Here is a 25,902-nt window from a genome sequence, read left to right on the forward strand (position 1 = left end):
ACCAGGGGAAAAAAAAAAAGTTACCCAAAAACTCAGGATTACATTTCTGACAGGTTTTACGAGGCATATTATGTGTGATACCAAGACTATAAAGTGACAAGTTTACCTTCTTGGCATAAGAAGAGAACAACACCTCTTCTCCATTCGTCGTGAATTTATTGACAACATTTCTTTTAAACACCTCAGACTGGGAGTTTTCTTCGGGCTAAGGACAAGATAAAAAAAAGCAAATAAGAGAGCTAGATAATGAAGCTACTCGAAGGATTTTCATGTTTTCCCGCTTTTTTCTTTACTGAGAATTACCACCTTGCACAGAACTTGCGTTAAGAATGCAGTTGATTGAACCAAGCTTTGCTTCTTCTCTCTTATCTCCCGCTAGGAATATTGATATCTCCCTCTTACTACTGCGAAACAATGAAAACAGGCTATTTCCACAATTACCTCTGCAAGGTAGTTTCCACGCCATCGTGTCTGCAGTGCCCAGTTCTTTCGCTTTCCTCCCAAGCAATCAAACGCTGCAGCTTTCAACATAACCTCGTCACGGTCTTGATCTGGAATGCGTGACAATACCTTAGAGGCCCACCACCTTTGACAAACACACAAAAATAAAATTCCAAAACCGAACCTGAGAAATATATAACAACCAATGCGTGTCGAAATCTGCAAACTGAGCATTATTTAGGCGCGATAATTTATTGCTTTTCGGGAAAGCATCCCAAGCACCGACTGAAGATGAACGAAGACCAGAGTCCAGAACACGACGGAATTAGAGCCTACGCATAACTTGGGCTAACTTTAATTTAGGTAAGGATTTGGATTCTGGTCTAGTAAAGTTCACGAAGTTTCTGCACATTCGTTCAGCCAGGTGATTTTGCCATCACTTCAAGAAACGAACATGGACCAACAACCTCTGTACTTTCTCATCGATTCATATGAAATTTCTGCATCACTTATTTAAGTTTGCCTCACCTTCCGAAGATTTTCGCGAAGAAAGAGGCGATTTCTTGGCATGCCCTAAGGGGGTGGGTGGGGTAATAGACTTTCCATAGTCACCGCGCTGCTTACAGTCACTGCAGAGAGAAGGAACAAATATTTATAATGTCAATAATTATTATCGTGAGTCCACTGATCAGGCCTATTCCACACCCCCAGTTGTCTGGACAGTGTACGGTTTTTGTTAAGAAGTAAAAGAAAAAGTAAGGTAACACTTGGCTTTGAACAACTTAATCAATTTTCGTAAAAAAGGTCGTGGTTATTTATCGTGGTGAATAACAATAAAAGCTAAGTTTTTTCGTTTGTCTCACGATGTAGTCACGTGTGATGTAGATCGCGACGTTTCGACTGCATACTCCTAGTCTTCTTCAGACACCGCAGTTTTAAGAGAACCTGAGGGCCGACTCACCATCAGCGTATACAGGATACCCACGCACACCGATCAATACTTAGCGTATGATTCACACCACCCTCAATCAGTAAAACGCGGTATTGTTAAGTGCCTTTACGAGCGCGCCAAACGTCTCGTAACAAAACCCTCCGTCATCTCCGAGGAGAAAAAACATCTGTCATCTGTTCTGGTTTCTAATGGCTATCCTTTTTCTTTCTTGCAGAAACTTACCAAGACCAGAAAACCACACAACAGTGCCGAACCCGCCAACGAGTTTAGAGCTACTGCGGTTTTACCTTGTGTCAGGTCTGTCCGAACAGCTTCGCCGTTGCCAACAACAACAAGGCGTACGCACTGTTTTCAAGTCGGAGACTACGCTAAGATCTCAGTTAGTACGACCAAAAGATGCTATCAACCCGGCTAAACAAGATGGCGTAGTTTACAGGATTCCCTGTAAATGCGGCAAGGTGTACATCGGAGAGACCGGAAGACCTGTGCAAGACAGAATTAAAGAGCACGATCGAGACATCCGACTCGCCCTTACTGAGACCTCAAGACAAGACAACTTTATTTTACCAGGGTAGCCCAGTCAGCTGCAAGGCTGGTATCCTTAGGGGCCCTGGGTTCAATAAAAATTACATATAAACATTTACAATAAGATTACAAGGTTAGGTAAAATTTGCTAAAATTTACAAAAGGGGAGAAAAGAAAAAAAAAAAAAATCAGATAAAATGTCCTTTAAGAAGGCGTTTAAAAATTGCTAGAGAACTTGCCTCCGCTTGCCTCCGCCGTTTCAGAGCATGCTCACAACACCGGGCACAAGCCACTCTGGAAGAAGTTAAGTTTATTGATCGTGACCCTTATTACTACACGCGCAGAGTCAAGGAGGCAATTCATATAAGAATTCACCCCAACAACATCAACAGGGATAGTGGAATAGAAATTCCAGAAGCGTGGATGCCCTTGATCAAAAAACACACTAACAGGAGAGCCGTGCGACAGCGGACCACCGAGGGAGCAAATCACTGAGTGAAACAGCAAGGATCGAAGTGCACCAATCAGAGCTGTTGAAAAACAACTAATCACAGCAGAGCATCATCATGCTTACAAGATCACGCATGACCAGTCATCGCCTGAAGAAGTCGAAACGTCGCGATCTACATCACACGTGACTACATCGTGAGACAAACGAAAAAACTTAGCCTTCAATCAATGTTGCTTATTCAAATCCATAGTGGCTAAGGATTGAGTTAGGAGTGGTTTGTACCTGTAGGCGTCTTGAATCTGTAATACGAACTTTCTGCACTGATATCTCTTAAAGTTATCCATGATCAGGTATACCGCACGAACCTTCTTCATGCGCCTTCGGACCAGTGCACCTCGCCAGTGCTGTAAAACGAACCGTAAAACAATGATAATATCATATAAAAGGAAGCGAAATTATGAACCCGCAAACAAAGCGCGTTTTTCTAATTGGATAAAAATACCTTACGCCTTATCAGTGCCTGTAATTTTCACAACCTCCACCTGTTGATTGCAAACAACTGCTCCTTACCTTCTGAAGAATTCGCACTAAGTTTGGCACAGTCTCCGCTCGCCTCTTCTCCAGCTCGAACACAGTCTTAGGTGTCTTAATAAACAGCTTAGTTCGACCGTATTTGACATCAGAGGAAAAACCTGACCGGTCGATGATTTCACCAACACCATCTTTGTCAATCCCACTGTAGGTAGGCCAAGTTTTGTCCACAAGCATTTTATACCTGCGGTAAAATATAACAAGGATTAAATTTTAAAGATTGTACCATCTTAGAAACATTACAGCTGTCATTTAAAGTTTGGCGGCTTGACAAAAGTAAACATTTGGTCTATTTAAGGTCCTGGTGTTGAATTCAAACTTGAAAGAATTCAATAATTTTTTAAAAAGGAATTTCTTCCGGCGCTAATTTTACTTAAAGGTGGTTCCCATCACTGCCCCACCTTTGAAGAAATCGTTTGTAATGCATCCTGAAGGCAAATCCAGCTCGCCTCACACGCAGATTCTGCATCAAGCCAAGGTAGTCCACCTACAACAAATACAATGTCAGTAGTCAGAAATGCTCTCTACTTCACCCCTTGTTATTTGTCCAATACCTGGAAAACGAATTAAGTGGTCTACACCACTAAACCGTTTTTGTGGCAAACGAAAGCAATTATAACTCCCCTGAGCGGGATTCCACTTCAAAACTACTAGTACGGTTTCCCTGACAGCTTGTTGTTTCCGATCTGTACTCCTGGAAGGAGAAATGTCTCGTCTCTCTAAATCACAACAAATCTGTACTCGAGCCTATTGGCCTAGCCAGCCGGAGCTTATCCTGGTTTCCATGTAACGGGCAGCAACTAGGAGTATTACTACTACCCCTAGCTGGGATGCCAGTCCATCGCAAATGTGCCCCCCAACATTTCATCAGGCTTTCCTGACAATTTGCCGGCACCCATCCATTCCACTCCTGGGTGGAGAGAGGCATCGCGAGAGGAAAGTGTTTTGCTCAAGAACACATCGTATTGACCCGGCCAGGTCTCGAACCTAGACCTCTCGACTTGGAGTCCAGTGCACTGACCATTGGGCCGAATCACTAACTGCCTTCCAATCGATGAAAACAACCAGCAGGTTGGGGCTCACTTCTAATTTTGATTGTACGTCTTAGTTACCTGATGACCGACTCGTCTATCGTCAAAAAGTGATGGCGACTTCGCATCATTTGGTTTGATGCATCGGACATAAAATGGTTTCTAGAATAGAAATGACGGAAGTTTTTAAATACATCATTCACATTTGGGAAATGTTTTCCGTCTTGTCACGAGCGTGGGACAAAGAAAAGATTCTAAGTCCCCGATGACGATTCCTCATGGGGACTGAATTTTTTCGTCTTGTCCCACGCTCGTGACAGGACGAAAAACATCTTTCTCTATTTCTTTACCGAGCTCAAAACTAACCATCTCGCTTATTCTATCATTCACACTTATTTCACTGAGGATTTCATCAAAGTAACGAGGAAAAAAAATACCTTAACAGCTAGTTTCTCCACAAGAGCTATCATTGAACCTTTGAACAGGGCACAAGCCGTAAGAGGACGCTGGGTAACCTGTGGATAAAATGAATTTTCAGATTGAATTTTAACAACTAATTGTATGATTTACCCCTGTATCAAAAATCGGAGCAACTCGGACCATGAGACGTCATGAAAGTCATGCATTCTCATAATTCCAATCGTCTCAGATAGCACATCTATCGTCGACTCTCATATATCCCTCGATAGCAAAGTCTTGAAGAATGTCTTAAATGAATCCTTATTCGACAACCTGGTATGATTTGAGATTGCTGACCCTTTTACACTTGGAGTAATGCCATTTCAGATCGGTAGAATAGAATAAAACACAAACTAAAGTTCAAGAGAGACCTTTGCTCGTGATTTGATTTCCCTCAACGGAAACTCGTCATTACCATCTATAAATGTATTTCCTGCGTGCATTACATATTTTCCGATAGGTAGTGGTTTTCTTACGGTTGCACACAAGCAAGAAGACATGCGGAGTTTATTGTCTAAGGAAATTAAATTCACAAGAAACAAGTGGTGGTATACCACGCAGGTTTTTGCTTTAGCGCGCTTTCCAACAGTTGACGACCGTATTCTTCTCGTTTTTTGTCAGTGTTCAAATTCTAAAGATAGAATAACCTTGGCATGAACCGACACAATAAACTTTGTTTTCGATTGAAAACAATTTAGGAGGATTCCACGTTTACAAAAGTGGAAAACTACATAGAGAAGATCGTTCTTCAGTATGCCGGGTTGATGTAATAGTTAAGCTTATCTTGCTTTTTTTTCCAGCAATTTGTGCGGAAAAGTTTAGAGATCTTTCTAAAATAGTGTATCTTAAGCTGTGCTTGTTCCTCTACCATTTCATTTACGATAACCAACAAAAAACGAAATAAAAAAATCGGTGACAGTGAATAATTGGAATAATAAAATATATCGACAAGGGAGCGGTAGTTAAACTGGGGAATTTCAAGCCACAGCTAAGACGAAGATTTAAACAAAAAATTTTTACTCGCCTTAAAATTTAATTTCCAACGTTGCAAGCATGCCGAGCAAAAAATCTTGCCAGATGTCACACTTTACCCCCTAAAAAGGCTTTTTATTTTTCAAACTTCGAAAAACGTTCTAAAAACCAATTACAAAAAAATTTCAATTTCCGTACACTTTGCACATTTTAAAAGGAGTGACGACATCTCGCAAATTAGTTATCTTGTCTTTTACCTAAGTAGTGCCATACAAACAACGAATTCGAAAACAAGAGGTTTATTAGAACTATACCCCCTTAGAACTTTTACCCCCTAAAAAGGCTTTTTATTTTTCAAACTTCGAAAAGCGTTCTAAAAACCAATTACAAAAAAATTTCAATTTCCGAACACTTTGCACATTGTAAAAGGAGTGACGACATCTCGCAAATTAGTTATCTTGTCTTTTACCTAAGTAGTGCCATACGAACAACGAATTCGAAAACAAGAGGTTTATTAGAACTATACAAATGTTGAAAATAAAGCTACCTAAGTATTCAACTGCTCAAAAAATCTATTCCAAAATTGCATCAAGCATTCCCCGCCTGTGACAAGGTGCCATTTACCTAGGTGTTCCTTTGATCAAGAACTTGAAGTTATAATTCCAAATTTGAAGAAATTACTCATGATCGTGGGCCGTGGCTATACCTCAAGTCTTATTAGAGGTTTTAAAATATACACAATCTGCGATGCACAAACTGGAAATTTTCATTACCAAACACTTGAGCCCTACCCCCTCTCGTTATGAAGTTTGTTTTTCCAAGTGATAAATTTGAAATTTCCGACAAGTTGAAGAGGTCTCCTACAAGGGCCGACCACACGCTGGCGCCAGTATATAAAATAAGGATGCAAATTAGTGCTCCTTTAACAAGTAAGATTTTCTGTAAACACGAGCATTACTTTTGCTAGAAGTGCACGCACCTCCTCGAGTTCGTTCGTAAAATCACTGAAATAGGAGGGGAAGCCACGACCACTACTTTTTTGGCAAACTTGAGTACAACGATGAATAGCACACAGCCACAAAGCTGCATCAATCCCACAGCAGAAAAAATTGGAAAAACTTCTTCTTATTTCCTCATATTTATTGTTTCTCTGATTGGAAATATCCTAATCGGTGTGATTGTCTTCAGAACGCCGACCATGCGAAGGCCCATCAACTTCCTCATCGTAAACATGGCCATGTCCGATCTGCTATTCCCGTTGTTCCAGTTTCCTAGGACTGTGACAGAGCTGTACGTCGACACTTGGATGATCAGAGGTCCTCTTGGCGTGGCCTTGTGTAAGATAGTTCCATTTGTTGGAATTGTTTCGGCTCTCGTGTCGATTCAGACCCTAGTTTTGATAGCAGTGGATCGATTTGGAGCAGTGTTTTTCCCCTTCCGTTCTCTACTCGTCAGTTCTAAGCTGTGCGGATTCCTCATTTTCACAACTTGGATCATCGCCACGGTTGTCATGTCGCCAAATATGTCCTCCTATAAACTAGTCGAGTTTCCAGAGGGGCTGAAGTGCACGCGGCGGTGGGAAGAAACCTTTGGAGAATCTTTATCGTTTAAAAAATACATTCTAGCAATGTTCGTTGTCTTTAGCTACGTTCCAATTATTGTGATTGCCATACTTTACCTTGCAATTCTCTTGAAACTCAGATCCGACTCTCACAAGATTCGCGATGAGCAATCGGTCAACGCGGGAGAAATACGAGCGAGAAGGGAGAAAAATGTACTGAAGATGTCCATTGCGATCGTTCTAACATTTGCAATATGCTGGCTGCCATTCAGTTTCTACTGGGTCTTAGTTCTATATTCATTGAACCGCTCCACTTTAGCGTCTTGTGGCCTCCAGTATTTCAACGCCATTGTATTTTTCGTGTGGCATTCAAACTGTGCTATAAACCCTTGCATCTGTTTTATTTATGCCGGAAATTATCGTCAAGGTTTTAAAAATATCTTTAAATGCTCTTCTTCTGGGCAACAGGAGTAATTAATTAACGCTTCAGTACTCTGTTACAGTTGAACGAGATAAACATTGTATTACTGTGCTATTGTAGTGTTTGAGTAAAATGTTGAAGAGCTCCTGTATCGCTGTAAAGTAAGACGTTTACTGAAATTGATTCAGTTCAGTTCGTTTTCTGTTACTTGATTGCAACAGCATATCAAATCATAAGAGCGTAGATCGAAGCACAAATTGTTATTCAACAATGAACTTAGGTTAGCAACATTTTGCGTAATGTAAAAGCGACAGCCAATCATATAAGTGCATGCAATTTGAAAAAAATCCTCCAACAGGCATTAGAAAATTTCCGCGTTTTTGAACAAGTGTTTCTACACCAGGTTTTATTGACCTTTTGGGAAGCCAACAGTTTCTTCAATTAACTTGACAAGGATACAAGCGAGCAACAAACTTTTTTGTGTTTGTATTCTTCCCACTGGACTCCTTTGTACCTCAATTGCTGCGAGTTTTTATCGGTGGTTTGTCTTATTAACGCTTCTTGTCATTTTTCAATACACTTACATGTGATAACTTTCGGTTTTGGATTGAAAAAGTTAATTTTGGACTCGATACGAGACGGTGAAAGATAGATTTTCCATTCTTCCTACGCAAAATCAATCAACAAGCTATATGTTTCCCTTTATCCCCCATACACATACTAAATTAAGTAGTTCTGCCAGATTTGGTTTTCTCTTTCGGAAAAATCAGTGGTTAACTTAACAGTTTTTACATCACATTGGTTGACCTCCCTGAGCGATCGGTCTAAGTCTCTGACTGGACATACACTTCTCTACTTTTTTGACTGCTTTACGCCCACTGTAAACAATAGAATACCTTGTCAAGCCTCCTTACGCAAATTTCTTTCCTTGGCGATAGAATTATATTCTTTAAAAAGAAATACCAACAAGACAAAAAAAATTAAATAACGGTAAATCGGGGAGGCTTTTTAATTTTTCTGTTCTAATTGCGAAAGCCGACCACACAGTTACATCTGTACTTCAGGCAATACGTGGATTTCACTGAACAAAACGCTGAGAATCATGACAACTATGACAGGCCTGAACACAACGATGAATGGAACTCATCCACCAAATTGTAGCAACCCAACAATAGAAAGAGTCGGAAAAACCGTTGCCTATTGCCTTATTTTAGTTGTTTCACTGATTGGAAATATCTTCATCGGAATAATTGTCTACGAGACAAAAACCATGAGAAGCCCCATCAACTTCTTCATCGCAAACACGGCCATGTCCGATCTGCTGTTGCCAGCTTTGTGCCACTTGGATCGCTACATTGGCTGCTCGATCACGAGTTCTCTTTTACCAAAGAGTCATCAAGTCCAAGCAGATGAGTAAGCTTGATTGTTTGCAAAGGTAGAACGAAGCCTTTGGACAGTTCTCGTCCTTTAAATATTACTATTTGTCAGTTTGTATCATACTGTTGTATTTCCCTTTGGTTTTCATGACCATTATTTACACAATCATCGTTTCGAATCTCAGGTGTCACAAGATACGAGGCAAGCAATCAGACAGCTTAAGGAAAAAAACGAGGGAAGAAAGGGCGACAAGGATTGAAGATGTCCATTGCTATCGTGCTTGCGTACGCTGTATGTTTCGTGCCTAAAACATTGACTGGGATATTGATCCATTACAAAATATTGGACACCACCTGATTATATTCTTGGGAGTTTATAAAACTGAGGTTCGCGCTATTAACCCCTGCATCTGTTTTATTTTCAGCGGAAATCATCGTCAAAGAACTTCCTTGGCTGTTTTTCTACTAAATTCAAGGCTACCCATGGCACATCGTCGTAATGTTCCGTTTCAATACATGCAGTTCTTTGTCCTAGGAAACTAGGATGATCATTGCAGTCGCCGAGTGAGCGACTCAAAAGTCTTAAGTTAGTCGCATTCTTAAACCTTGAATTCTGTACTATCAATATAGCCTTCCCAAAGATGAACGCTAAAATGTTTATTATGATTCACCGTCAGTCATGTCCACGCGTGTTTGCGTGCAGCAATCGCTCTGTAGCAATCCGAGAAACCAAAAACCCCATCAAAACTCTCTGCTTAGGGCATGGATATTAAAGTCGCACTAGTAGTACAGAGGGTAGTTTGTTCTTCTTCATTCATTAAATTTCATCCATTGCTCTGGATACGGAACGCCAATAGGAACATATGCTCTCATTCAGGAGGAAGATAGTGATGTGCACTTAACCATGTTTACTTTTAAAATTCGCCACTCCATGAACTGACAAATTACCGTCCAAATACCCAGAGAATTTTGCAAGGTTTTTCAGTTTTTTACATTATTACTCTGAAAGAATGATTAAGCGTTCAAATTTTAGTATAAAAATTTTCTACCAAAAGTATTAGAGTCAGAAACATCGCTTATCTTTTTTGTAAGTAACACATCACTCTGATAAAATATCTTTCCAAGACATTGTTGCATCTTTTACAGAAGGGTGTCTATGTTGCTATTAGACGGCTTACAAAGAAATGATCACCGTTTTTACTTCATATTTGTTGGAGATTGATAATTAAAATCAGCAGTATTATAGTTAAAAAAAATTCACTAATGGATATTTTTCAGCCTCTAACGTAAGGAAAGCGATTGATATGAAAATTCGGCGGTTGCATCAAAAGTGATCATTTATTAAAGTACAGAGGCATCGTGTAACAAGCCTTGAACCCTTGAAGCTAAAAAAGGTTATTGTAAAAAAAAAAGCTATTTGCTTCACGAAATGAAAGTTTAACCCTTATTTTAAAGTTCCTTAATGGAAACTGCTATTCTTGACAAAAATAATGACAACAAACTTAAAATTTTGGGACGTCATGAAAGTCAATCTTCTGATGCATCTGAATGGTTAATAATAGAGGCTTCCGTTAACTTTGACATTTTTTATCCGGCGACGAAAACCGACCAAACCAAAATCGTTATAGTTTTCATTTAATACTAGGATGACCCTGATCTTATTACAGAAGTTCCTTCTATCTGTTTGATAATTCCCAAAACGAAAGCAGGCCCACGCCCACGGAACAAACAAACTTTGTCACTTTAGTGGGCCGACCTTCATTAAGAAACTAAAATAAATTAATTTTTTTGCGTTGGCTTTATGACATCAACGTCACATTTGAAGTGTCTCCTAATGCAAGATCATGACAAGTATCAATTTGGAAAGACTTCGAAGGAAGTCCATTCAAGTAATGTTTTCACCCATAGATTTGATATCTTCTTCATTCAAAAGAAATGACAGCAAATGTAGGTTTAGTTTTCCTTTAAAGTAATCGCCCGCGATGATGGTCCGGCGACGCCTTTCCTCCTTTTGGTAATATTTCCTTCGCCAGCCAAAGTAATTGAAATTGAAGAGTATTTCCGATCCAGAAGACTTAAGAATTGAAGGAAACGTTCTTGAACAAGACAACTAAGGTAAACGATCAAGGCAATTTTTGCAAACTTTACCTCCATGCAAGAAACACGACCATTGAGCTGCTCCTATCCTACAGAAGGCAGAATCAGTCTACCCTTCCTTTACTGTCTGTTCTTTGCTACCTCGTTCGTTGGTAATATCTTCATCGTCATAATTGTCTTAAACACGAAAAGCATGAGAAAACCGAACAACTTTTTCATCGTAAACATGGCCATGTCCGACCTGCTTTATTCTGTAATAGTATTTACACGGAATTCAGCGATGTTATATTTCGACAGCTGGTTAACCGGTGATGGTCTTGGAGAGGCGTTGTGCAAGCTGCTGCCCTTCTTCTCGAATGTTGCCATTTATGTGTCTACACAGAGTGTAGTTCTGATAGCAGTGGATAGATTTGGAGCTGTGGTTTTCCCTCTCCGTTCCCCGCTAATTAGTTTAAAGATGTGCCGAATCTTCATCCCTAGCACCTGGATCGCCGCCATGATCCTCCAGACTCCAAACTTATTTTACAGAAAACTTGTTACTTATCCAGGAATGATAGCGTGTAAGTGGGAGTGGACCAAAACTGTTGGAGGGTTGCCCTCCATTAAAAACTACACTTTGGGACAATTCATTTTATTCTTTTATTTTCCATTAGTTTTGATTACCATACTTTACATGATCATCATTTTCCGCCTCAAGTCGCAAAAGTTTCCAGGTGAGCAGTCAGTCAACGCAAGAGAGCGTTCAGCGAGAGAGCGAAATGTCCTGAAGATGTCTTTTGCAATCGTGTTGGCGTTTGTGCTGTGTTGGATTCCCTTCAGTATCTACTGGGCGCTACTCTTGCTTTCATCGAACAGCACTATGAAATCGTCTTGTGGCTTCAAATTCTTTTCGATTATTGCCTTCTTACTGGTTCTCGCATACGGTGCGATAAATCCTTGGATTTGTTTTATTTTTTGCAGACAATATCGACAAGGTCTAAAGAATCTTTTTAGCTGTTGTTTGCCTGGCAGACCTCTAGGCTAGTAAAGTCATACTGCAGTCGACCGAGAAAAACGCAGAGGAGTTTCGCTTAACTTCGCTCTGTGATTAGCTCAGAAAACTCGCGCCACTCTCTCAACCAAACATGTGCAAAACTTAACCCAATCACGACTTGGCCACATGCCTTTTCCCGCGCTTTAGACGGTTGGCTTGTTATTTCTTTCTGTTTGCCTTCTGCTTTTACGATACTCAATCGAAAAGCGCTCCATGCATTGTTTTTTCGATTTACCAATCACTTAGGTTTTCATTGAAACTATTAGGCAATAACACTGAAACGAGAGCGATAATCTAGATTTTATTTTTGCATCGCGACGAACCTTGGTGTGAATTCTCCTTGGTGAAAAAGTTGAACACAGTGCCAGTCAATATCAATTTTCATCAGCTGGAGAGTTAGCTTTACAAGGTCAAAATCAATGTTTCGGTTTACATTGACTAAAACTCCGCAATTTTTCTTAACAGAAGTCGGAAATTCTCCGAAGAATCAACGAAGATTTCCGAAAATAAGATTAGTGATAATACGAGCGGTGCAAATATCTTTGTAGCCAATAGTTATCATGAAAAGTGATAATAAAGGAAATAAAGAGTAAAACAAATATGCTTAATCCATGACTGCATTAACCAGGTGCAAGTGCTTGGACTTAAAAAAAAGAAACAAAACAGTCACGTTGGTTTTCAATATTGTAGCTGTAATACTAACATCACCGCTGATTGGATCAAAAGGCGGTCCGTGTTCGGGATGAAAGTAACTTGTCGTCTCCTAAAAAGATTGGTTGTTTTCATCATATAGCCAAATAACCCTTACTTCATCAAAAAGCAAGTTTTAGGCAGTTTCACAGTCGTGAACCGAGTAAACGGCAACAAGCATATTTTAACGTTACCATACCTTTGTAATGTCTTCTTTTCCTTCTGGCCACATATCTTGGAGAATTTTGTGCGAACTGTACAAAAAGGTAAAACACACAACAAACTTTCTATTATTTAGTGAGTTGTTCATTCCAACCACACTTCCAAAAGACAATCATTGTGAAAAGTTTTTTTTAAGGACAGTCGGCCAATCTTCTGGCAAAACTCGCATACACATTATACACTGAGTAGGCCGAAGTGCGACCAGCGGCAGGCCAGGAACGCCGGATCTTCCTCGCTTCGCCCCCACAGAAGGAAAGAAATGACTACGTACGAGCTAAAATGACTTCTCTTGATTATCAATGTAGATGTGCATGCTGTCAAACTACAAGCTTAAGGCGCCTGAAGGCGCGCGACAGTTTAATAAAACAATACCAGAAGAAGTGCATATACCTGTTGAATAGGAGTCTTTTGAAATCTTGATACAAATTATCCTTGTTTTTGTCCAAGAAATCCACAACTGAATATCTATAATTAAAAAAAAAAAAAGAAAGAAAAACAGCCAAATGATCAGTTAATCGAAGAAGATCTCTTCTCCGAAAAATCGGAAACAACTTTCCACCCATTCAAGAACGTGTTTCTTATTTATTTTCCCGTGGAAGTGGCCTCTTCACCCTCTCTCTCCCAGTAGTAATAGCCTATTCCTGGCCAGAAACAGCAACTAGGGGATGTTACTTTATTCAACACCAAAAATCTTATAGCAGAAATTGAAAGAACATATGGCAGACAGTACGGAGAATCGATTGGAGAGGCTACGAGCTTTCGTTTAGAGACAAGTCATCCCTGATAGCATCCCCATTCAATCAATGTTTTGATCATCCTTTGATAATGACTTACATCACATCTCCTGCATAATGTTTGATGCAGAAATGCTTGTGAAATTCCATTGCTTTGTTTGAGGGGTCAGTCTGGAATAAAAGAGGTTGAAAAGTAAGGTCTCAAGAAAAGCAAATGAGAAAATGGTGACCTGTGTCCAACTCTTCAAATTGTTAACCTTTGTACCATGCAGTGATTCACATGGCTCACCCAGGATTGTAGATAATGGTGAGGTTTGTAGGAAATAGATTTATGCTAAGGCTCAAAAATTCCCTGAGCATGGGTGCAAGGTTTGTCCATTAGCCTACAATCCAATTCCAAAGAACATTTTCGTCCTAAATAAGGGGGTGTTGCAAGGTTTACCAGCATTTAAAAATAGAGCCTATGTTCATTTCATTCGAATCCACAACTTGTTTACTTGTAATTGTCATCTCACCAGCCTGCTCTTATAGTGGTTGTGTTTTCCCAACTTTTGGTCCATGGTTTGTAGCAACATCTGTAAGAATAGGATCAACAGGACTTAGACAACCCCTTAATATCCTAAGTATAATTCACTGAAAAAAAATTACTTAATATCATTCTTGAAAGACACTGGAAACTTGGGAGGTGATTGAATCTCTGCCTAACCTATGGTTCATGCAGTAGCACCTCTACAATGGTACACTTTGAGTTTTGCACAACCCCCAATCAATGACATTGAAAACCTCTGGCTTGCTTTTGACTAATTTTCTATAGATTTCATGTTAAGATCCTCTGTTGTCTAACATTCATTAATTCCTGACCAGAATATACCCATCATTCTATATCTAGAGTAGAGAACATACCATATCAGACACTTTACCGATGCTCCTGCATCCCTCATCCATGATTGAAAAAACACCTTTGTGGTTTTGCTCAATCAGGTCACAGATGATCTTGTTGTTGAAGTATTCAATCTACAATATCAATAAAATCCAAGCAACTCAACATTCTCATATCATGTAGACTTTTTCACTATCTATAAATGTTATTGATATTGTTTAGTGCTGCAGCTACATACCTCCTCCCACTGAATTCCTTCTCGTTGGTATTCCTCTTGTTCTTGTTTCAGCACCAGTTCAATAAACAGCTGTTGAAGTTTCTCATTACAGTAATTGATGCATAGCTGCTCAAAGCTGTTGTTGTCAAAGATCTCAAAGCCATAGATATCAAGCACTCCAATCACTGAACACTTTCCATGAGTCACTTCATCGCGCAGTTCAGTCACATCATTAATCCGTCCTACAATCCATGTGAAAAGACGATCATATATGGCCTGAAAGAAAAACAATAAAATCCACCAATACAAAATATGAAAAAACTTATAATGTCTCCCTAGCTACTCTTAAATAGACTGTCTTCTTTCCCTAGAGGATTTTCCCTGGGTTCCTTGCTATTTCACCCTTTACAACACAACACAACACAGTCTAACTTGGTCTGAGGTATTTCTTGAACTCAATGCAACATGGACAGCTATCTTCCCTATAGATTGACTCACTGGTACACAACAGTTCAGACAAAAAATAAGCCTGCAATACAAGTACATTGTACCTTAGCAAGAGCATCACGTCCGTGAGATGCCTCCTTAGCATGGTGTCCTTTGTCCACCACTTCAGAATTGGCTGCAACCACTCGGTAACACAAAGCCTTTTCCACTTGCCTTGGCTCAGTTCCCAAGAGAAATGCAATGATGTTGAGTTTTTCACTATTCTTTATGGATGCCTGTTCTTCATCATCATCAACAAACTCTACATTACCCTGAAGTAAAAAAAATGGCTGCATTTTTCTCTGTCATTTCCTACCACATTATATCTCTTTAAAACAGGAAACTCACCAAATGGAGAATTGCTGCAACAATTTTCCATATGGTTGTCTTTTCTTCAGTAGAGAAGCCCACAGAGTTCATAGCTTCAATATTAACTTTGTAATCCATTGTGTCATTTATCACCTTGACCTGTAAGAGGATTAAAACTTATATGTGAGCCCAAAATGGGACAAAATAATGAAATACTGTATGCAGACATAATAGTCATTACTCAATTCCATAAACAAACCTGATCGGTTGATAGAACTTCAATGACCTGGTACTAGTTACAAGCATGGATTACAAGTACTATAAAGTCAGGAGCTCTAGAACACAAGTCAAGTATTTTAACCAACTAGACTAGTAATGTTTGTGAATAGAATAAGAGAGATAGTAAGACTAGATGGTATATTAGTAGTATTGCAATGTAACAAATGCAATAGGCTCAAGCTATATACATTCAAGCAAAAATTATGTGTTCATACCTGTGTGCATCCTCCTTGATTGGCAAAGTGATAACTTTCAGCTTTCTCTTGTAGATACAATTCTTTTAGGGTCTCAGGTGGTGCTCCATTGAGTAACTAGCAAAAGCAAATGGTTGGTATTACTGGTAGAGAACTGGAAAAAGTTTGAAACGAACAAGCATCTATAAAGATCAGCAAACAAATGCCACAGCCCTCAAATAACAAATTTCCTTTAAAAGCCTGTGGAAATATGATGTGTACCATGACTTCATGAGGGTCCCTCGCTGAAAAGAAGGGACTTTTCATAATTTAGTCCATCTCACGCAAAAGAAGCAACACAAATTAGATTAAATGACTGTGAATATGTGAAAATCATATAAGTGAACTGCTGATAAAGACGTGAAAGCAATCTTTGCAGTATATTGAACACTACTTGAACTGTAAAGTAATGAATCCTGTAAAGGCCTGAATTTTTTTCAAGCCTTATTTTCATTACTGTTAATTCAAGTAGTGTTCATTACTGTGAAGATCACTTTCATGTTTTTATCTGTAGTTCACATAAATTATATCATTTTCATATATTCACAGTCATTTATTCATCACTTCACGGGTTTATATGGAACCAACATAATGACCAGCTCCCAGTTGGCTTGTTGGCTCAGTTGGTAGAGCACAGCTGCCCTGGTATTGCAGAGGTCACGAGTTCAAATCCCTTACAGGCCTGTATTATTTTCACTACTGCTCAAGTAGTGTTCATTGCTGCAAAGATCGCTTTCAAGTCAACAAATTAGACTAACATTGAAAAACTAGCTTATCATTTGGGTTGTGAATTGAGGGGCATCTTCCATACAGTAGACATTGAATTATCATACAATGGTATGCATGAAAGCCTCCATTTACAAACCTGGTAGAATGAATGGAAATTTCTCTCCCCCTCCTGTTGTTTAACAACTCTGGACTGAAAAACAAAGACAAACAGAAATTTGATAAATTAAGGAAATGTATCTTCAGTAAGTTGGATGATGATTTCATAAAGGCGTCAGGAGAGAATAACAATTAGATGCCATCTACAGGAAAAGCTTGTCATGGGTGCCTCTTTTTAAGAGATCCTCAAGCTGGCTCTGTGTAAGCCTGTGACTGCAAAAAATCAAAATATCAATAAAAGGTTTCCAGATTTGAATAAATTATGTAAATTCCAGTTAAGCCCTTCATGAAACCCTCCAGCCCCGAACCTAACTTTTATTCCAACATGTTTAAAAGGTGGGAACTATAATTTACATATTATATTCTCAGAGCTAGAATTTCTGACCAACAGAAGACAATACCCATAAGCACTGATCAAAAATACCAATAAAAGTATTGGCAACTTAAAGTTTTCGATAATGAACAAGCAAAGAAAATGTTCAAACCTTTTCTAGGAGGTAATTAAAAATGTGTCCTCCCACAGGATCTCCCTTGAAGTCAAAGTCAATGTCCATGTATTTTCCAAACCTACTGGAATTGTCATTTCTTACTGTTTTAGCATTGCCAAAACTCTCTAAAATTGCATTGGACTTCAAAAGAATGTCCTTAACCCTGTTGAGATATACAGTATAAAATATCACTCAAAACATACCTAAACACTAAAGCAATTTTTACTAATAGAAATGTGGTGACAGAATAGTAGTATTAAATGATAGAGGAATCCTCTTCTCACTGGTGCTGCTTTGTAAATATCTTGCTGATTTCTCAAGCAGTCTTGGAAAGTCTTAAGTCAGCCTAATTTGTTTGCCCATCAGAGTTAGCTAACTTGAGAGGTGCTTAAGGGGTCTGGCATGAGCCAGAAAGCCCTCAGCACACTTTGCAAAAAGTCTGTGAGTACCTCTGAATGAGAAAAAGCTCAGGCTGCCAGAATTTAGCCACTGGCAAATATTCTGCATAGTAGCCCGAGAGTTCTCCAATCTCCCCTGCCTTATAAACAAAATATAGCTATGAGGTTTAACCACCAAATTAATAGTTAACTACAACAGGTCTGATTTTAGCTCTTGATGCAAACACATTTAAATAATATAATCAACCTGTGGTAATCCACCATTTGTTTAGCAATAAGTTTCTTTGATTTTGAACATTTTGACTCTGTTTGGCTTTGTTAATATACATAAAAACTGATCTACTGAAAAAGGAGAAATCAGAAAATTACTTACTTTTCAACTTCAGACTGTTTTGAAAGATTTGTAACAGCAGCAATATACTTCATGATAATTTTAGAAGCCTCGGTCTTCCCTGCACCACTTTCGCCTGTTAGAAAATATAAATTTAATAATATCAAATACAAAGAAAAGCTTAATTAGCATCAATTGTGACTAGCTGTAAAGAGAAATACAATCCATGCAAAACCTCTTTTCTTAGCAGTTTGCATGAAATGGCAAGTGATACTTAAAATGTTGATGGGCTCAATACTCCAAGGAAATCATTGAAGGGACTTCTTCTTCTCTTCTTTGAGCCACACACAGTGGGAGAGAGAGAGAGAGTAAGAAGAGATTCATCAATTAATCTGGTGTTTTGGACTCGTACCCTCTAACCAGCCTCTTTCTGGATTTGACTAAGTGATCCTAGTTTTAACCCATTCACTCCCATAATCTTATTAAGCAATTCTCCTTACTACCCGTCATACGATCCTTATGATTTTAATTTGGAGAATGTGGTATTTTATCATTATGACTTATCTCCTGTGATATCATTTTGTTATTGAAAGGATAACCTCTATCTTGATCACTAATGGGATTTCAAGGGTTAACTTAAAGAGTCATGCAGCCAAGTCAATGCATCCTATCAGTTAAATAATTATTGCTTAATTAATTAAAGCCTCTTAAAATTCATTTAGGGAATTTAACTTGAGGTTTACTTATACTGGTCCTGAAACCCCTATGGGGTAGTTATAGTGTCTTTAATTTTAGTCTTGACAAAAAAGAAATATAGTGATTTGATTGTTTAGCATAACATTTTGTGAAGTCTTCAAACAAATTTTCTACTTATCTTAAGCCTTTGACACCTGAAGAGAATCATCAATGTTTAAATTTGTATTAATTTTAAAATAACTTGTCTGGAAAAGAAAGGAAAAAAGAAAGGATAAAGGAGAGAAAAAAGTAACACTTATATTTGATCAAATTTAGGATTAATTTCTTTCAACAGAGCAAACAAAAATTGCTCACCAAGCTCAAATGAAATCTTTCATAAAAGACACGAGTTCCTTCAGGAGATTTCTAATTTATTTCAAACTATTGACTCCTTTCAACAGAAGATCAGTGTGTAACTTCTTGTGAAATCATCCATGACCTCTCAAGTAAAGAGAGTAAGAAAAAAAGGGATCAAAGGAAACACTTTAATTCTGATATTTTTTATTTCAGGATTGATTTCTTTTGAAGTAGCACAATCGAAATTATTTGCTGATCTCAGCTGAAGTTCTTTTAAAAAGAGATGACATGTCAAAGATTATTCACGATGAAACGGTTAACAAAACCTATCTCAAAAACATGTACACTCCAAAATTTTATTAACTTAATAAATTTGTTCTCTCACTTAGGAACCATCATTTAGCAGCTCACATATTAAGAGAGAAGTCAAGAGCATTTTTATTCGAATTTATAATCGTCAAGGCTTTGCATATTTATTAAGCACCGAAAAAATCCCCAATAAAGAGAATTTCTGAAATGTCTTAAAATGACGTCAGCCAGATTAGATCTCGAAAATTCAGAAACCGAAAAATTTCAATAGTTTTAAAGTAACTTTTCGCTTTCTCGATAGGCACCATAATTGCTAACCAACAAATTACACAGAGTTCTTTGCAAAGTTCAGGCCTGAACTAAATCAAGCGTTAACGTTTTACAGCCGTACGAAAATTAACAAAACATTACCATGTTGAATTGTAATATATGCTGAAGGCATCGCAGACGTCAACGAATTAACATAAACAAAAAATTAAACTTTAACATTAAAATTTTAACTTTACTATTCTTAGTTACGACACAAATAAGAGGCTTCCAAATTCCATTCAATTAAATTTCCAGTAAGAAAAAATTCACATCTTGTTCCGAAAGCGCTTCGTTACGTATCGTTTTCAGCTTATCTCGAAAGTAACTAGGTTTCAAATCTGCATAATAAAGTCCTATATTGACACCTCGACCTCCACTGTTACCCTACATAGTACAGACAACAAACTCACCAGAAATAACGATACAAGCGTCTTCTGACCGCCGTTTCATCGTCCGGTAAGCTGCATCTGCCAAGGCAAAAAGATGCGGTGGTCTCTCGTACAGTTCTCGCATCTTGTATTCTTGAATTTTATCGTTTCCAAAGATATTCAAAGTCTTGTACGGGTTTACTGAAATAAGCACTTCTCCTATGTACGTGTAAATTCGCTCCTTTTGAAAACGTAGCTTGAGGTTGGCCATGAAGGCATTTTCTGTGATTTCATCCAAAAGGACAAAATCTCCTTTGCCATACTCCAAACTCTCCTGCTCCGCCATACTTGTTGATGTAAAAAGTTTTGGTAAGGTGCGGAGTTTTCACCAACAGATTTAAGTTGTCAGGGTCGAACGTTGTGATTGGTCAAGAAAATCCCTTAACCAATCACAGATACTGACATATTGTGCGTCGTGACCCGGTAAAGTGGGCGGGAGAAATTCAAAACATGATGAAGACGAAAGTAGACAATTTTTTTAAATGATATGTCTTCGTTTCCGGTCAAATTATGGGCGCAGCTTTTCCGACGACTTAAAAAACTAATCTATCACGTAGTTTTAAAACAACAATTATAAAAAATAATAATGATAAAAAACACGTAAAAACATGCTTTTTCGTCAGGTATCTTTATCAATTAATTGTTTACTTTCAATGATTATCACTTCAATCAGTTCAAACCATATATGTAATACATAGTTCAGTACGTATTTGAGTATTATACCCAAAAAGGTTATTTTAGTCAGATCTGAGCGGACACGATATTAGCTGTTCCCATATAATCGGAACTGCTTTCTATATTTAACCTTCAGTAAACCCCTCATGATAATTTTCCGCATTTCATAATTACATATTTTAAATACACGTCCTTTGACTAAAGGTGTCTCATATTCTTTGAATAACGTCCCACTTAATTCTCGACGACGCAAATCAAGCGGCAAAATACTGATGAAGACATTTTTTAAAATCTCCTCTGCGAAATCAACTCTTTTAGTAAAAAACCTACAAGGCTCCGGGATTTTCAACATGATACAAAGTGAAAAATTTCAGTGCCCTCTATATACGACGATTTACCCAATTTTCAGTTTAAGAGCATGCAAATACGAAAATTCGGGCGCCACCTCTACACAATTTTTTTTCTAGGGGGGGGGGGGAGTGGGTTTGTCTTTTGCCATGCAGCTTACCCTGGGAAATTTCGCGCTCGGCATACCCAGACGCAATCAGCCTTGTTTGTTGGATTTTTTCAGTTATCATGAGTTGTCTCGAATGCACGACTGTTTTCCTTTTATTTGTTGTGGAAGCTGTCTGCTCTTTCTTTTTCGTTTTCTTCGGTTGTGGTTTAACAATCAACTGGCTGGGGGAAGAAACAGCTCGAAACGTTTTTTTTTTATGCTTAAAAGCATATCTTTGTGCTTTGGATTCACTAGTGCTTTTTTGGTGAACATTTTGACTTATTTTAGCGGTGGGTTCTTCAACCCTGCATTAACCATTGCTTTAGCGGCAAACAGAAATATATCACCTAAGAGGGCTGTATGTATTGTGTGGGCACAGCTCACTGGCGGTAAGAAATACTGATTTCACTCGCAAGGAAACTATGTGGATTTCCTTGTAATTAATAAATTCATATGAGGCCTCTCGATATATTTTAAGAATATTTGTGTTCCCAAGGTATAACTTGTAAGAAAAAACTAGAAAATGAAAGCACCGTATTTGTTCATCTCTATTCGTCTAGCTTGTAGCTTTCCCGCTAAGTTTTAGTGCCGAAACTTTGGCTTAGAATCTCAAATCTTGCTAAGTTCATAGATCTCGCTGGTATATCTGCCAGACAGCAAAAATGTCTTCATGTACACTGAAAATAATACGGTTGGAATTTTTACATTAAATTTGGGCAATTTTTGCAAAGATTTCTGTTGTGTTGAGGAAGAAGGAAAATTGGACGTAAAGAAAATGGTATGATAGTTATTAGCTGTTAAAAGCTTTGGGCATGGTGTAACTAGTGAAAAAAATTACTGACCACCAAGATGTTTACAAAGGCTGAAGTAGTTTTGGTGTAGAATTATTTGAGCAGTTTACTTGTATTTAGTTGGAGTTTGAGCAATTTTTCAGTGTAAAAAAGTTTGCTTTTCATTGTGACCTCCAGAGGCAAGTTATCTTTTGCCTATTTTAATATCTTGTCTATTACTGTTTGGTGTTCATGAATTTTTTCTGCCCGTTTCTTTAGGTTTACTGGTTAGGCCCAATATTTGGTGCTCTTTGGCAACAGGGATCTACAGTGTGGCATGCAGTTTCCCTGTTACTTCAGCAGAGGAGCTTGTTATTACTAGAAGGGAGCAAGGGAGCTGCAAGGAAATGCAGAACAAGCCATGAAATTAACTAAATTAACCAAATTATCTGAGAGAACGAAGGGGTAAGTTTCTAAAGAAACTGTGGTGCTGCGTCGGTGGGAGAGTATAGCAGGTAATTTAGTGTTAACAACTGGGTTGAAAACGTAAATTAGCCACCGTAAAGAGTAAAAAAGCTGACGTTTCGAGCGTTAGCCCTTCGTCAATCGCTCTAACGAAGGGCTAACGCTCGAAACGTCAGCTTTTTTACTCTTTACGGTGGCTAATTTACGTTTTCAACCCAGTTGTTAACACTAAATTACCTGCTATCTGAGAGAACCTTTACCAAGCTGTGACATACAAACCCAGGCTCCCTATGAATTGAAAAGAACTGTGTAGTGTTTATTTGTGTACAGCACAATCCATATCAGAAAAGTGGATTACGTATTGTTACTCTTTCATGCCTTCACTAATGTTTAAATGAGTGAGGAGGAATCCCAATGGTTTTTTTTTTTGGGGGGGGGGAGGGGGGGATTGAATCTTATTGCTATAATTAAATCAAACAATGGTTCATTTTAGCAAAATTTAAGTTGACATTTAGACCAGTCATACCAACTTCAGAGGTACATGTTGAAAGATATACAATTTAACACCCAAGGAACTTTTCTGAAATTAACATTGTATTACATTAAGTTAAAGTACTTGAATTTTAGTTGGTTCATTTTAAAAACCATGAAGCTGAAAATTTACTGTTTTGGTAAAAAATTTCAAATTTATTGGTTCAGATGATTTAATTATGGTTGTGTTTACATCAGCAGTATAAGGTTAACTGTACATGGCACATATTTGTATCTACAGACGGCAAATACAGGCACTGGAAGATGCTTTGCCCTATTTGTGGGCACCGTGTTTATTTACAAAATTGTATAAAAATAGAATACTCTATTACTTATTTCCTCAAAGCTAGCCAGGAACTATTTGCCTTATATGGATGAGCATTTTTATAAAATCTCTTATATAAATGTATGTTCACTCTAACTGGTCACTTTGTATTTCTTGCATTTGAAACAAACATTTCTGTGAGATGACCTTGGACATATATTAGTAACCTAATCTTGACAAACAGTACTTGGTATCAAAAAGTGCTGAATACTTTTTGATGAGAGCATTTTCCTCTACCTCAAATTTGAATAAAGTGCTGTGATAACAAAGCTATCAGGCCAGGGAAGTCATTTTCTTCTGCTTCTCTTTAGGGTCTTTTCCTTCTCCCTCTTTGGTGGTGGAGCATTGCCAGAGGTAATGAGACGCTCGTACAAACTAAATGCAGGGAAAGAAGTAAAGAACATTCATTGTGAGAAGAGGGGCAGTAAAGGATTAATGATTGAGGAAAAGAATGTCTTCTGCAACAAACCTCTTGTATCCATCAGTTTTGATGTACACAAACACATGTGATGGTCCCAGAACAATTTGATCTTCAAGCTGCTGTATCCATGAATTCCCTTCAGGTTTGAAAACATGCCGCGGGTTACCCATGTCTAGCTCACCTTCAATTTAATCATTTCAGGAGAACATTTTAAAAATTAGAGTAACTGTTGTCAAGTATTGTGCATAGGAAGAAGAACATTAGGATTGCATGTTGGGTGTGGTCTGTCAGTCATAATGTTAACTGTCCCCAATAGCCTACTTGATTGCAACTAATTTTTTGCCCCTTTTGGAAGGGGGGAACTCTAGAATTTTGAACACTGTACACATTACCTAGTTCTGGAGGTAGAGCAGTGAGTCTGTTGTTCTGAAGATGAAGTTCCTTCAGTCTACTCAATTTCCCCAGCTCTTTTGGTAGTTCAATCAGATCATTGTCTCTCAACACAAGCTGCAACAATAAAAAACATTTATAAACATTTTACCTTTGGTATCATGAAATTGTTTTGAATTTTTATTCACGTGATTCACACTAAAGACTATAACTATTTAGTCCTTGGCTATGAGTACTAAAATTTAAGACCTTCGTTAAATCTTATTATAATCTTAATTTCAGCAGTTACCACTTGAAGGTTTCTGAGCTCTCCTATTTCTGGTGGCAAAGTTTCAAAGTCATTGTCTCCCAGGTAGAGGCCTCTGAGCTGTTCTGAAAATGAGGTGTACTTTCATTAGATTCATTTAAATGCCTTCAATTCAACCCTTATTTTACAGCATGGTACTAGCAACCTAGTACATAACTTTTAAAAATGGTATATGAAAATAAAGCTGCAAAAGATTTTATCTATTATATCTAAAAATGAGGGAATCTTCATATACTTGCAAGAAAACTAGACAAGTTTGCAAGGAGTTTGGTAGCATTGATTTTCTGCCTTTCCTTTGTGGCTGGTGATATTTGTAAAACTTACTCATAACAGAGAAGTTTCCTGGTAGTGACTTCTCATTGAGGTTATTATATGTTAAATCCAAGATTTCCAATCCAGATGCTGTTCCCAAGCCTCTGGGCAGGGAACTTAGTCGATTTACCCTGAAAAATACAATTATTAACTGATTCATGATAAATGAACATAGGGGTAATTTTATAAAAAAAATGTAGTGCTACACCAGTGGTTTGTTTTATAAGATAATTAGTCTTGTCATCTGAGTTGATAGTGTAAACTGGCCACTGCAGAGAGTTTTTTAAGGCTGATCAATCACACATTAGCCCTAAGTCAGCTCAAAACATCAGCATACAAACTCTCTACAATGGCTGAGTTACATTATCAACACCTTTGATAAACCAAATTATCTTGGGCTATGAAAAATCTGAGTGTAGACAACTAACTAATCCTGCAAAGAAGGGAAAGAGAGATTTAATTGTTTGTGACCACTAAAATCAGTTGCTGGTCATGGGCTGATCTAAGAGGTTTATTAAGGGAAAGAGATGGCTGTTACAACAGTAAAAATAATGTTTCTTCATTAAGTTTCAATTGTCCCGCAAATGCCTAACACATTACAATCAGGCAAAAAGTTATAGAACAGCTGGTCAGCTTAGCAAAGTTCACAAGAATCACAGACATGTACACTTTAATTTATAGAAAGTTTATAATTATCTTCTTTCGAGTGCTTTTCTTAAGTAGGGCTTTTCTCCCTTTTTTCACCTTAGTTATTGTACTAAGCTAGTGTGGATGGATGAATGGACATTGCTGTTCATGACATATGAGCTGAGCATAGAAAAGTCTACACATCATGATTGAGAGCCAATTACAATCCAGCTGTCAGCCTTCTCAGTTGCTTAGTTGGTACACATTTGTAATCCAAAATACTTACGCTGCATTGAAGTGTCTTAGTTTCTTCAAGGAGCCTAATGACATGGGCAGCTCCTGAAAAAGATGCACATGAGAAGTTGAAAGCTTTTTTATAAGATTTTTTAGCACATTTCCCAAAAACCTGCAATCAAACCAGTGCAATACTGGACACATATAAC

General features: G+C 38.1%; 4 protein-coding genes across 5 annotated transcripts; 2 read left to right on the forward strand and 2 right to left on the reverse strand.

The window, feature by feature from the left end:
* Positions 1–97: 97 nt before the first annotated feature.
* Positions 98–20,429, reverse strand: LOC131791642 (unconventional myosin-Id). Of its 2 annotated transcripts, XM_066173463.1 has the most exons (22): positions 20,123–20,429; positions 18,105–18,198; positions 17,331–17,496; positions 16,826–16,879; positions 15,943–16,038; positions 15,488–15,607; positions 15,205–15,411; positions 14,675–14,929; positions 14,460–14,570; positions 14,072–14,131; positions 13,657–13,727; positions 13,213–13,287; positions 12,800–12,854; positions 12,614–12,673; positions 4,429–4,506; positions 4,073–4,153; positions 3,362–3,447; positions 2,940–3,144; positions 2,652–2,773; positions 970–1,070; positions 442–586; positions 98–205 (listed from the first exon to the last, which is right to left on the reverse strand). In XM_066173463.1, exons 1-21 carry the CDS (start codon positions 20,424–20,426, stop codon positions 525–527), a joined length of 2,463 nt encoding a protein of 820 aa, XP_066029560.1. In that variant the 5' UTR covers positions 20,427–20,429; the 3' UTR covers positions 98–205; positions 442–524. The 2 variants fall into 2 exon arrangements, with proteins under 2 accessions (XP_066029560.1, XP_066029562.1); XM_066173465.1 differs by lacking the exon at positions 12,614–12,673.
* On the forward strand, positions 6,423–7,457 carry LOC136283899 (QRFP-like peptide receptor). Its single transcript, XM_066173461.1, has one exon. It carries the CDS (start codon positions 6,483–6,485, stop codon positions 7,455–7,457), a length of 975 nt encoding a protein of 324 aa, XP_066029558.1. The 5' UTR covers positions 6,423–6,482.
* Positions 20,430–21,363: 934 nt separating the features above from the next.
* Positions 21,364–22,506, forward strand: LOC131791739 (aquaporin-2-like). Its single transcript, XM_066172838.1, is given in 5 exon segments — positions 21,364–21,523; positions 21,526–21,700; positions 22,043–22,089; positions 22,361–22,388; positions 22,391–22,506. Coding segments are annotated over 5 exon segments (498 nt in total). The 5' UTR covers positions 21,364–21,391.
* Positions 22,507–23,232: 726 nt separating this feature from the next.
* Positions 23,233–25,803, reverse strand: LOC131791682 (ras suppressor protein 1). The gene is made up of 6 exons (XM_059109044.2): positions 25,746–25,803; positions 24,845–24,963; positions 24,503–24,585; positions 24,216–24,330; positions 23,872–24,004; positions 23,233–23,777 (listed from the first exon to the last, which is right to left on the reverse strand). The coding sequence occupies exons 1-6, from the start codon at positions 25,787–25,789 to the stop codon at positions 23,690–23,692; spliced, it is 582 nt and encodes a 193-aa protein (XP_058965027.2). The 5' UTR covers positions 25,790–25,803; the 3' UTR covers positions 23,233–23,689.
* Positions 25,804–25,902: the final 99 nt, after the last annotated feature.

The sequence above is a fragment of the Pocillopora verrucosa genome, chromosome 10 (genome assembly GCF_036669915.1).
Source record: "Pocillopora verrucosa isolate sample1 chromosome 10, ASM3666991v2, whole genome shotgun sequence".
NCBI lineage: Eukaryota > Metazoa > Cnidaria > Anthozoa > Scleractinia > Pocilloporidae > Pocillopora > Pocillopora verrucosa.